This window comes from Caloenas nicobarica, chromosome 5 (genome assembly GCF_036013445.1).
Source record: "Caloenas nicobarica isolate bCalNic1 chromosome 5, bCalNic1.hap1, whole genome shotgun sequence".
Taxonomy (NCBI): domain Eukaryota; kingdom Metazoa; phylum Chordata; class Aves; order Columbiformes; family Columbidae; genus Caloenas; species Caloenas nicobarica.
This window is the reverse complement of record NC_088249.1, coordinates 49560437-49573728: the sequence shown is the minus strand read 5'-3', so window position 1 is coordinate 49573728 and position 13292 is coordinate 49560437. Positions and strand designations below refer to the sequence as shown.

The following is a 13292-nucleotide window of genomic DNA, read 5'->3' as shown; positions in this document are numbered from 1 at the left end:
CAGGTGCTTTGCATCACAATGCAAAAACATCTGTTTCAAGATAGATGCAGCTCTGAAAGCAGCAAACTCCTTCCCTCTCAGCTTCTGTCTCCAATCCTGTGCACCTCCTGCCCCTACCTTGGCTGTTCCCGGCAAACTGGCAACACTGTTGGACTACAATGCCTGAAAAAAGGCTGCCACAGATGCTGTTGGGCAGCCCAGCCCCAGCAGATGTGCATCAGTAAGAACCAGTTATGCATAACACTTCACTTGGGAAGGCCCTAAAAAAGGCTGGATGACACTGGGGCCACATGCAAGAGCATTAATATCAAGTTTCAAGGCTCAGGTGAGCAACCCTTTCCCAGTTTAGCCTTTCACATTCTTCAAGATCAGATCAGTCCCAAGCAGCCCCTTGAGCACAGATCTTTCACAGAGACTCTTAGAAATAAGATTGCCTGAACATAAGTGAACAGTCACACACCATTTTGGAACAGCCAGCACACTCATCCTCCTTACCTTGTCTAACCCTCACATGCTTCTTTTTATTTGCTGTGTGCAGATGGGCTTTCATGCTACTGTTGTATTTTACAGCTGTGGTATGAACTCTAGTTTGGGAAACTCCTTGAGAAAAGCACTGTACTAAAAGTAACTGATGAGAAAACCCAGACTTCACTCCATTTGTTACCAAGCATAAGAAAACCCAAGACAGCAGTACAGAAAGCCCAAGCAGTGCTTCAAATAGCAAGCAGCTCCATTCACCTCTTTGGTCTTTGCTGGTACTTTGAAGCTTGGTATTACAAGATTAAAAAAGGGTAGAAGTAATGCCATGCAGCTCCCCTACTTACTCTTCAAACATCTGGGCTGCTCCAAGCTGCTCCATCATGGAACAGAATCGTTTATCTTCATCGTCATCTGCTGGGTCCAAGTCATCTGACCAGCCTGACTCAAAGGTCTCCTCATGTCTGGAGTGATCCATTCTCCCAGCCCCTTGACACAATTCAATCCCTATTAACTTTCCTGGTGGAAGGAGAAGGAAAGAAGGAGAATAAAGAAAAGTCAAACTGAATACCATTTAATAAGCTGCTATTTAAATGGCAGCCCGACAGAGCTCCATGAGAAGCTACCTGCATGCTACTGATGTAGAATACAGCTCCCAGACAGTAAAGAGCCTCTGTTCTGATGTCCTGAGTGACGTTAGCATCCAGTCTGCAATGCTGGGACTGAAACTGGCTCCCAGCCCAACAACAGGCTGTTAGGGCTCTGCTCACATCTGCATGAAGATGATCTACCACCCACGGCCTTGGATTCTCAGCATATGAAGCATGTGGCATTAGGACACTTCACTCCCATGGCGCAGCACTGTGGGTTCAGTTGCCACTGATCCCACAATCTCCCTCTGGGACTGCAAGCCTGGCACTGAACAGCACCGTGCCTCAGGTCCCCAGCTTAAAAAAAAGCGAGGAGGAGATCATTACCCCTCCCTTCTCATGTGCTACATCTGTTCTGATTCAAGTACTCCAGGACAAGGACCGCCTCTTGCTACAATTGTGTAGCATCTGAACAAAATGAACTCACCCTCTGAGAACGCCCTCCCACCCCATCCCACATAGAAATGGCTTCCAGCTATCTGGATCCTGCTTCATGCTGAGACACTAATGCTATGAGAACTTCATGCTACGCAAGACATAACAAATAATGGTGTTGGGAACAAATTCTTCTCAGAGAAACAAATCGAGTAATCCTATCCAAAACGCAGGCTCCCCATTCTGTATACAGAGGTCAGACCTCTATCAGCAGCCACTCTTCCTTTCTAAAACATATCTGCTAGGTTCAAAAGGCAGAAATGACATCCCAGCTGCAAGGCCAGGAGCCAAGGATGTTCAGAGCACAGATGAGAACATGAAGCTGCTCTAAGGGGGAAAATATCCACTATTTGTGTAGCTCAAGTGACTTAACCACTTCTTAGCTCCATATGTCCAGAACCTAACCACTTCTCTCCCACTCTTAAAATGTGCTGTAAAATAACTTAAAGTGTGAAGATATAGGCTCTACTCAGATTAATGCCTGAGGCTCAGACAGTTAGTTAAGAAGGTAGGCTTAGATTAGGCACTTTGGATTTAAAGAAAATCATCGTGTCTCATTATCTCTCTTTTACAGCTGGGAAAATTGAGGTAGAGAATGATCTGAAGATTGTTTTGACATCCTAGCAGGATCTCAGATTGCTTTAAATAGAACATTTTAAACATATGCTCTTTTGTCAGTTGTGCAGATGCACCCTTTAACCTCTCAGAGACAATGCAAAGAGCCTCTCACAAAAAGCAGACTTGATCGCAGCTTGAACCGCTTCTCTTGATTTCCCCCCTGCACACTCCAGAGGGAAGACAACAGTATGTCAGGCCAAACTCTTGAGTTAGGGGCAAAGTCTGAAAATGGTTTTAATGAAGTCATACACAAAGAATGACCATAAAGAAAGGTAGAAAGGAAGTGGTATGCTTAGACTAGAGCAAGTCCCATGGAGCCAGGCTGCCAACACAGCATGGTACCTGACAACTGGTGGCTGACACAAAGAGAAATCTTGTGTACCTCTGTCAGCAATGGCACTGAGGCAGGTACCCTCATGATGCCCTCTATGGCTATAACTGGGACAAATAGCTCAAATAAGGAGATTTGGGAATAACCAAGTCATAACACAGATGACACTGTGGATGCCAAGGTGCCCAAATGGTGCCTTTTCACCTTCTACACAGTGCTAGGCAAGAAAGCCCACACTCCCAAGGTGACTCTTGTTTCTGGTCAAGGCAGCAGAACCAGCCAACAAGGCTTCAACCCCCACAGGCAGGGGCACAAGGCAGAAACAGGCATAGGCAGCAGGCACTTAATGGGTTAACACATTTCCCTGAACAGGCTGGCCCAAGATACAACTTCCCATGTTTATTTTGAGGAAATCTTTGCGGCTTCTCTTTTCAGTGGTAGCTGTTTCTTGCCCTTCAAACTGAAGCACCAAAAAGGATGACCCTCTCCAAGTTGTGTGAAAGCCATGAGCAGCCACAATTTGAGCAATCAGGACACTGCAATTCAGGAGCCTCCTCAATCACTTCTGGAAACCCTAGACCATCTGTGTTCACTTGCTTTGACCTGCTCCAATTAACACCTCTACATGTTCAAGGAAGGTGCTAACTGGGTGCAGATTTTCTAAGAATTCACAACCAGCTAAGGCAACCCACGTGGATGCATTCCTGTGCAATCTGCTCTAGGTGAACCTGCTTTAGCAGGTGGGTTGGACTAGATCAGGGGTGTCAATCTCATTTTCACCAGGGGCCACACCAGCCTTGCAGTTGCCTTCAAAAGGCCAAATGAAATCTTAGGACTGTATAAATGTAGGTGTAGTCTCCACAGGTCCCTTCCAACCCCAACCACTGTGATTCTGTAACTAAGCACCTATGGCAAAGGTTATTAGTTCTATGGTCTTTCCTCCTTCTTAACACCTCTGCACTGCTTATGCTGCTGTATGACAACTCTGGTATAGAATTAGCATTCTCCTAGTGTTTAGAAAATACAACAGTAAGAGGAAAACAAAAGCATATTTGCCTGCTAACAGGACTCCTACTAATATCCTTGAACAGCACTGCATAAACCAGCTGGAGACAGTTGCCAAGAGGCATGTTTCTGTTCCCTCATCCAACAAGGGCCCTTATCCAGATGATTGTGGATCACATGGCCAGATACAGGCTGCAGCATGTACTGTCTCCAGTAGGAGATGTTCAGAGCTGGCTCTACCAGGTAGGCAGGTAACAGTTGAGGAAGAAGGCAACACAAGGCCTCAGGAAGGGGGATAGCAGTATTGCACACCTACCTTCTCCAATGATATTCACATAAGCATGGGGCATTGCCCTGCATAGCTGGTACAGTTTCATCAGAATCACTGCACTTTCTTTCTTACCAACATAAAACATCGTGTCATAGGTGGGCATTCTCCTTCTTCTGCCTCTGTGCAGTCCTTACCTAGTCCCATGCTGAACTCCACAGGCGTCAGGTATCCGTTATTGTTCTGTTCCAAGCTCTCGAAAACAGTTTCCAGCTGCTCAAGGGTTAGGGGGAGTTCACTCTGGAGCCGCTGCAGCAACAAAAGAACAAACAAAATTAAGACATGACTCAAGTCTTCCCTGTGACTAGCTCCTGTCCCTGCCATCCTCAGCACTGGCCCACAGCAGTGTGCCCTTGCAGCACGGCATCCTGGCTAGGATGCAACAGTCTGCCAGTACAACTGAGTGATGCCACAAACGCCTGTTTGGACCCACTGATATGGCAACACTTTCCATTAGTGAATGATTCAACCAGGACTGCAGAGAGGGAACTTCGGGTCATTTTGTTTGGAAGGAGCTCAACCCTCTTCCTCCTCCACTTCAAAACAACTGCCTCTAGTCCACTGCTTGCCTCATCCCTCCACCCCTGCCCAAAGGTGGCTGTCCCCAGGGCACTGCCAGCCTCCTGTGACCACTGCTGCTCCCAGGAGAGCTCTCTATGGGCACATAAGGTACCAGCTCTGTCTCTTTGGCCAGTGAGAGAGGACAGACTTGTGCATGTCTGGATTCAGTTCCCGGCTCTTGCAGGAAGTCTTGCAGATCATTAACTTTCTGTTATGGACTGAACATTTTGTTTGCTTTCTTCTGTCAACTTCTGCCTGTTGGGACCGTATCATGATTCCCACAACATAGGCAAGGAGCAGAGAGATTGCCCTTCACAATACATGCACAGAGCACCTAGTGTGAAGGGGCACCCAAAGAAGCTTCCAAACACGAGATGTAAGTTAAAACTTCATTACTGTCTGTTAAACGTGTAGCTTAGATAAAACTGAATAAATATTTTTTCATGTAACTATACAAAATTAGGCATCACGCAACCCAAAACAAAGTCAAATAATTAAACCGCCATGGACCTGCCAAGTGTTAATTATAGATGGAGGGAGAGATAGGACAGCAGAAAAACAATCCACATGTAAGCTTCCTGATAAACTATTCAAACAAAGGTCACAAAGATCTATAGAGATTCTGTTAACAAATGCTGTTTTTAAACAGAAAGCAGCAAAAAATTATTCTAGGCAAAAGTTATAGTTCAGGCCTAAAGTGATTTTTTGAAATCAGGCTTTAGCTATGATTGAGGCAAAAACAGTTATACAGCTTTTTTTGCTGAGAAGTTAGTGGAATTTTTTCACTGTTGATTGTTTTGTGGGGGTGGTGGGGGTTTTGTTTGGTTGGTTGTTGTGTGTGTGGGGTTTTTTGCTTTTTGTTTTTCTTTTTTGTTGTTGTTTTGTTTTTAATTAAACCAAAGATCCGCTCAGCTCCCCAGTTTCCCATCCACTGCATTAAGAGTTAAGAGTTTTTAGGAACTGTTGCAATTTTTGTTATTTTATGCATTCCTTCAAAATTTTGAATTGCAGTCCCACTTGTCCCAGGAATTCCCTAGAGGTCCAAGACTCTCCTGGGATTTTCAGTTTCTAGAAGCTGGCTGTGGCAGAGCTGGGCTCCCAGAAATCTGAATAAGAGCCCACGTGCATACCCACACTTATCAAAAGTAAAGACATGCCACATTCTCTTCTCTTCTGCCAGCCATGACTTTTACAGCTTCTCCCAGGAAAGGGGAGGGATTTTTTCCCTCACCTGCATGTCCACCTTGGTGATAAAACCCTTCTCATCCTTGTCACACAGCTGGAAGAGCTCCCTTGCCCTCTCGAGCATCTCCACCTGCACATCTTCCAGTTTGCTCATTTGACTAGAAGGAGAAGCACCAGGAGCCACCCCATCCTCCTCATGCCCTTCCTCTTCTTCCCAGTGGACATATCCCAAGAGTGCTCCCCTCTGGTTCTCCATCTTCTCAAAGTCTTTTACTCCAGGGCAGGGCCAAATGGAAGAGCTGCGGGGCAGGAAAAAGAGAAACCCCAGTCAAATACGACCCTTCACTTCCACTCCACACATCAAGTTACATGCCTTGTTGGTTCAAAAGAACAATATTCAGCATCCTTATCTGGACTAGATGACCTTTAAAGGCCCCTTCCAACCCAAACTATTCTATGACTCTATGATCTGTTACTGAGGGGAGGAGAGGGATGAAGGGAGGAAGTTTGTGTCAGAGGTACACACCATACGTAGGTACACACTGTACACAATATGGGTGTAACCAAACCTACCACACAGCCAAAACCCTCCACATTGATGGGCTCCAGACCCTGCACCAAGCAAGGATGCTCTTTCACCATCTCTCCTCCTCTGGCTCAGATCTACAGGGCAGTCACAGTTCTCTGCTGGTGAATTCCAGGTGCCAAGGGAAGGTTTCAGTGGAGACAAGAGGACAGGAAGGGAATATTAAAGTGTGCAGATAAATCTGCAGGGAAACACAGTGACAGTCCCACATTAGCTGAGACAGGAGCCTTGAACACCATGAGCAGGGCCAGCTCCCAGCTCTTGTCCAGCTCTCTGGATGCCCTGACCAGCTTGTTTCTCTCTGGTCTTGGTTCCTCTGATAATAACACGTGCTTTTTCTCCTCCTGTTGCTTTTCTGCACCACCTTTCAACACCAAACCTGCATCTCAACTGCAAGAACCCAGAGCAGGACAAAGGCAGATAGGAGGAAGATCTGTGCAAGTGACAGAGGAAAGAAGGAATGTCTCTCCCCATTCCTCTCCTACCCAGGTCCCCTGGCTGGCCTTCCATCTCTGACATTCTCTTGTTAATGCTTCCCAAATAGTAACTCCATCTCCTTTCATGTTATTACAGCGCAAAGAAAGGTCACACAATTCCTACACTGGGAAAAATTTAATAAGCTGGGCACTCCTGTCCCCCTTGCCTTCCAGCCTCTGTTTTGAGAGCTCATAAGCTGCCAAACAGAATTTTAATCTGAAATGTTCACCTTTATAGGAAGGAAACCACACAACTGTGGAGGCATTGCAGAGGCCAAAGAAAATAATTCCCATTACTTACAAGTACCTAAACCAAAAAGGCTAGGAATGAGAGCACCCCTTTAAGGACAGCACTGTCATTGTAAAGATGCACACAACATATCCCTACCCCAACCCACCTTCCAACTTACTGATGCCACATAACGTCTTCCAGACAGCTCTTCTTCAGCAACACCACCACATTTTTAAAGCCTCGTTGCACTGATTGCTTTAGACTTCTCCTTCTGCAGATGTGTGTTCTGCATTGCAGGGCAGAAGTGAGCTGCGCAAGCTGGCTGTGCAAGCAGGCTGAGAACAGATTTAAACAATGCTAGACAAAGAGGGCTTGAAGGTTGGGTTCTTTTTGATCCCCAAGAAATTAAAAGCCATGTACAGATGCCGTGATAACAAACAAGTTAATTCTGTTTGCACTCTTAGTACAATGAGTGAATAAAGAGTGTGATGGCCAGGAAGAATGTCACATGCAACAACTATATGAAGCTGACACAAAAGGAGAAGGGAATTATGCACCATGCTATTTGACTCCATTTATTACTGCTGGTTTGTGAGCCAGAGGGTGGTTCTGCTTCAGCAAACAAGCAGAACACTTTGCTCCCCTTTTCAAATCAGTGTTTTTTCAGGGCACCTCCGTTTAGTGTCACTTGCGAAGATATGTATTTGAAACTTTGCAGAAGACTGCCTATAAATGAGTACTATTATATGTTTCTAGTCAAGGAGACCTCCCTGGCAAGCAATGGACACAGACCTGGACCCAGGCTTTGGGAAAGGAGGAAAGAAAGCATGAAAAGCAAGAAAGCGGGGGTATCTTTCTCTCTTGCTCTTTTTCAAACAGATCCTTCTATCAATCTTTTTACAGCACAATTTGGAGACTAAAGCTTGATTTTATCCATTAGCTGGACAGTCAGCTTGCTTCTGATGGCAAGTCTGTACGTGTTAGTAGTAAAGAAGTCAGAAAGAACCCCAGCTTACTTTTCACATTCAAGTAAAAGTTGCAAATCTGGCCTTGAAAAAAAGAAAAAGACCCAAATATCTTATGCTGCATATACTTTACAGGTGATTACGGTGAGGAATCGCATAGCCACACTGATGAATGATAATTATTGGCTGCTACAGGCCACCTTGCTGAAGCTTTTTGCCAAACACGTTCCTTCTGCAAAGACAGAGTCTCAGCACAAGCAGCACCCTGTACCAGACGGTGAGTGCAGGTGGCAGCACAGGAGGAAACGACATGGGAGTTCAAAGCAAGAGCCATGACAGGATTGCAGAAAACATCCAGAATAAGAAAAAGTGCAAATAAGAAATGTGTTTTCTGAAACAACCCTCTAGCTGCCTAAGAGACACTGAGATTCCCAGAAGTAAAGATCTTACTTTCTTATTGTCAGTTTCATTTCTATTTCAACAGCCACAGAAGCCGGTGCTGCTGCAGCAAACAAAAGGTTGTAGGAGGACGATGTTCTGTTCTCTCTCTCAGACACATTTGCAAGCCGAAATCAGATGTATTACTTCCCTACCTCTAGCACCTCCTCATTTTATCAAAAGCCCAGCTGTACTGTAGCTCTCAAACACTGGCTGAGCTAAAAGCTTCTTAATTAGAAGAGCTGGGAGCCTGACATGGACAAGAGTATGAAAGGATTTCACTCACATGTAAAAATATCAAGCCCATTAATTCAGCGTTCAGAGCACAGTGTTTCTTGTTCAAGCTGCTTCTAGTGGCTTCAAGCCAGATGTGGCTCCTTCAATGGCAAGACAGCACTTGTAGAGGAACAAAGCAGCGAATAAGAGAGAGCCTAAGTAAGCAAAATACACTGCAGCTCTGGTGGACTTCTCTCCCAGAGGCCTTTGACTAAGAAGCTCTTCATCTCCATCCCCGTTTGTAAGGGCATTGAATGGTACAAATGCAGATGAGGTGCAAAGCAGATCTCAGTCTAACAACTGCTGTCATACCTTCCCCACTTACAGATCATCATTGCAAACTACTGGGGAAGCGGCTTCATCAGCAAGATGCAGAACAAAACTGAAGGACAACTTTAAAAGAGGATGAGGCCACTAGAGTACTAAAACTGTGGACTGGTTCCCAAAAGTGAGGCCAGCAGAGCTGGCTTGGGTGCAGAAAGATCAGCTTGGGAAGAGCCATGCTTGCCTGACATAAGTGGAAAAGGCAGAGAATATAGGTAGAGGCAGCTAATGCTTTTGGTCGGGCAAACCTGCCAGGATCCCCCAGCAAGACGTAGCCAAGCCACCTCCAGTGACAAAGGCAGGGAGTGTTACTAAAACTTCCTGACAGGATTGATTTTTCCAGGTCTCTCCTGGCAGGACAAGGAACTGATTGAGTCAGCGCCAGTTCAGAATCAATTTCCACACCTAGCCTGGAGTGAGGACAATCTTTGTATCTTGGGCTGTTGATTTCCATCATAAGAACATCTGCAATGGGTCACGGCAGAGTTCATCTAGCCCAGCATCTTGCCCTCTATAGGAGCCATGAATGGCTGGTAAGGGAGCACGGTAAGCACAGAGAAGACTTCCCCACAGAGATCTGTCAGCTTCCAGCCACTGTCAGCCTGAGGCAATTCCTGAGCCACATGGTTCTTCCCTCATTTTCCCAGACACTTGTCCAGCCTCCCTTTAATCTGCATGAAAACATTCACTGTTCACATGCATATACTGATAAAACAGGGTGCCTGCTGCAATCAGTGGGTTCTGACAGCACTCAACAGGACTATTCCAGTTTTCTGGGTACATGGTTTGACCAGCACCCCCTCCATAAAAGATGGAGTCCCTGCTTCAGCTCAAAGAAGTGTTTCCTGCCACCTTCACATCTGGGAACCATGGCAGAGACCAAAACCTCCTCTCCCAAGGCCTGGGACATCTACCAGGAAGATGGAAGTGCCAGGGACACAGAGGCACCAACAGGTTCCAATCGCCCTGGCCAGACTCTGTGTGTGATGTTCCTCTGCAGCCCCCTCTTCCTCCATCCCAGAGGTTTGGCTACCTGTGCTCAAGGTCAGCTCTGATATTGCACAGTCCAGATCTGGACTGTGTCCAGCATCTGAACAAGCTGATACAGGGCTCGAGAGAAAGCCAGTCTTCCGGACCTGTGGATTACACCAGGTATCTCCTGCCACGCAGTATGCTGGGGCCCAGCAAGCAAAAATTCACCTGCTCCTGCAAGACAACTTTCCCAGAGCCTGGAAAGCACACACAGATCTCAGACATAGCACAGAATAGGAAATTAAATGGCCAGTAAAGACAGCTAACACCATGTCTTGTATTTCTACACAGAGGTAACTCAAGACAAGTCTTACGTGCATATTTTAAGCACCTGAAGCATAAACTACAGTTTGTCCTGAGCAAAGCTGTGTCAGAAAGTCAGAGGGATCCCATGGGCATAGCATTCTTTGGGGAAATCATAAGGCCTGAATTTTTATCCTGATTCAGCTTGCCATATGGCCCTGGATAAGTCACATCACCTGCCTATGCTTATAGATTGTCAGCTCCTCCAATTTCATTCTGATGCTTGTGACAGCTGGCACTTTTATTTTAAGACTCAGTTCCTGGAGACTGATGATTACATGTGAAACTCAAGCATCAAAATGCTTTCAAAGACTCAAAGCTGAAGAATGAAAAACTCGAACACAGAACTTGAATAAACTGTAAATTTCAACAAATAGAACAGACCCAAGGTGCTTTTCCTGCAAAGACGAGATACTACTTTCAAGGTAGTTTTACAGGGTCATGGTTTCCAATTTATTGTCTCAGAAAGCTTCTTATTGTAGCAGTAAGCGGTGTTAAAGAGGTAAAGTCATGGCTAAAATGCTATCAACAGCCAAGCCCTTTATCTATGTGACAGGGACCACCATGTGCACATAACAACTTTGGGTTGTTGGTGGTTTTTCTTGGTCGTGTGTTTTGTTGTTGTGTTGTTTTAGTTTGTTTTTCCACAGCCTGATGACAAGGAGGAAAGTGGGGAGTGCAGCCAGATTTTCCACAGCTGGTTCTTAGATGACCCCAGTCACCACAGGGCATTGCGCACACACTGAATACACAACATTCCTAGCAGTCCTGCCCCAACACAAGACAATGAATCAACAATTAAGGAAGGAAGAAAAAAACTAAGCAAAACTGGCTAAATGGCTTACCCAGGATTACAGAGCAAGTCCAGTCTTTGAGTCCTGTATGGCTATAAGGGACAGCAGGTTTTTGCTTTCCTGTACCACTAAATGTTTGGTGATGTGGTGGTAGAAGGGAATATTAAAGAAGAATCATTATAGATACATAGTAGTTGTCCAAGGTGCACCAAAAACTAAAGTGGTCAAATACTTGCTAGGAAGTTTCCTAAGACATGCTCCTGTAGCTCCGCCTAAGACAATATTATCAGAAACAAGAATACCTCCATACTAAAGCTAAATATTTAAGCCATTTATTTAAACAGATCAGAAGAACACACACCCTTTCCTTTCTACTGCTGGTGTGGCAAAAGAGTCTTAGAATTTTAAAGGAAGGCATTCACTGAGTCTTTAGGTGTGCATTGATCACGCTCTTTGACACACACGCTGGATGAGACAGGTTTGATCCCATGCACAAGACGACATCACACAAAGAGAAGGAGATGAAGGACTGGGGTAAGAGATCCCTGCAGCAGAAGTCCATTGCTTTAGCACAGCAAAAGCATGCCAAGATGTACTAGTACAAAGCATTTGTTTCTTGCTCATGGAATGGAAGCATCGCTCAGAAGCAGCTGAGTAACAGGTATGTTTTACAAGAAAAGGGCAATAAAAGCTTCACAGGTCCTTATACAATTTTATATCAAACACATGCCACTTGCTCTGTTTGTTCTACCTTTCTTTCCCTCCCAATATTTTGAGAGCCAGTTATTACTATAAAAACTGCTCATTGTAGGACACGGTTGCATCTACACATCCCAAATTTTATAGTACTGTGAAAATCAGTGATTAAATTCAAATATTTATAGTTATTACCCTAGCTGCATGAAAAAAGCCCATATTCTAAATGTATTGACAAAATTACAGCCATACAAATCTGACCAGATGAAGGTAAAGGACAGGTCTTGCCAGTGAATTACACTGACCCCCATGTCAAACTGGCTTTCACACAGGCTGAATTTCCAAAAGCTGGTCAAAGGAACTGGTGGCACTCATTTGGTGGAAATTATTTTAAAAGACTCTGCTGTGATGCCTGAAAAGGCTCGGAGGAGAGCAGAAAGAAAATAGTTATTTCTCAGTGTACTTTGTTCAAAGTTAATTTTGCTCTTTTCTTTCTCTAGGAAATTTGTTTCCGTTGTTTGGAATTTGTTTGGGTGGTTGTTGGGTTCTCCCTTCCCACAGGGAACAGCAGGAAAAGAAATACACGCTAAAAAATTAGGAAAGCATCAATTGTTTTGCAAGGGCTTTTTTTCTTCTAAAAAACCTAAGAAACCCATACACACCCTGGGCAGAGAGCCTGCAGTCAGGTGTATTCAGTCTAGAGCTACACTTCACTCACTCTCTCTTTCTTTTAATTGCCTGCACTCGATTGTACCCCGTTAAGGAAACAGGAACAAATCCAGGAACCTTTCTGTTGTTTACTCAGCAGGAGATTAGCCCTGCTTGATGGCCCTGAGCTAACCCATGCTGCAGTATTGACGGATGACTTCATCGTGAGATATGCCAGTACCATACAGAGATACCCTAGAAACATGAACAGCTGTAAGGGGCTCTGTCATTCTGAATAACATCTTTAAAAAGGTGCTCTGCTGCCAATTCACCATTTCTCTCACCGAAGTTCAAAGCAGAACACTTTTTTACAACTTATCACACCAACTTCTTGATCTTTGCTAAAAAAATCTTGCCACAGATAAACTTGTTTAATGCAGATTCTATGCTCCTATTGGCAAGAAACTTGAGATTGGTAACAGTTCTCTTATTTCAAGAGGTGAACAAATAAATTTCTTAAAACTGCACTCGCTGATGCTTCCCAATTCAACAGCACAACAGAAAGCACCAATATGTGCCAAGAACCACCAATATAATAAGCCTTCAACACAGATTGGTATCCACAACATACTAAACTAATATTATTTCTCCCAGAAATTGCCACAAATCCTCCATTACACCCACACGCCCTTCCCCAGCTATACCCATTGCAAGCCAGTGACACTTTGCAGCTCTCTCACATTGGCACAGTGTCACAGCATTGGCACTGCAAACACCAAGGGCGCATGTTTGCACTGGAACCACTTCTACTAATTGAGGTTTTGGCTTTGTTGAGTTGTTTTGCTTGGGGAGTGGAAAGAGAAAGCATCAGTTTTTCCTCTAATGATATTAAGTCCAAGAGTTAATTCTCAGCAGTTAAAAACAAAATCCAA

At 44.8% G+C, this 13292-nt stretch overlaps 1 protein-coding gene across 1 annotated transcript in view; it reads right to left on the bottom strand.

Annotated features, from left to right (window-relative positions):
- CRACR2B (calcium release activated channel regulator 2B) overlaps positions 1-13292 on the bottom strand; it is a 48569-nt gene that overhangs the window by 22813 nt on the left and 12464 nt on the right. Inside the window, exons 2-4 of the mRNA XM_065635024.1 lie at positions 5637-5889; positions 3982-4093; positions 825-996 (exon numbers count right to left, since the gene is read on the bottom strand). Of these exons, the coding sequence (XP_065491096.1) occupies positions 825-996; positions 3982-4093; positions 5637-5846 (494 nt within the window). The 5' untranslated portion in view covers positions 5847-5889. The remainder of the gene's footprint in view (positions 1-824; positions 997-3981; positions 4094-5636; positions 5890-13292) is intronic.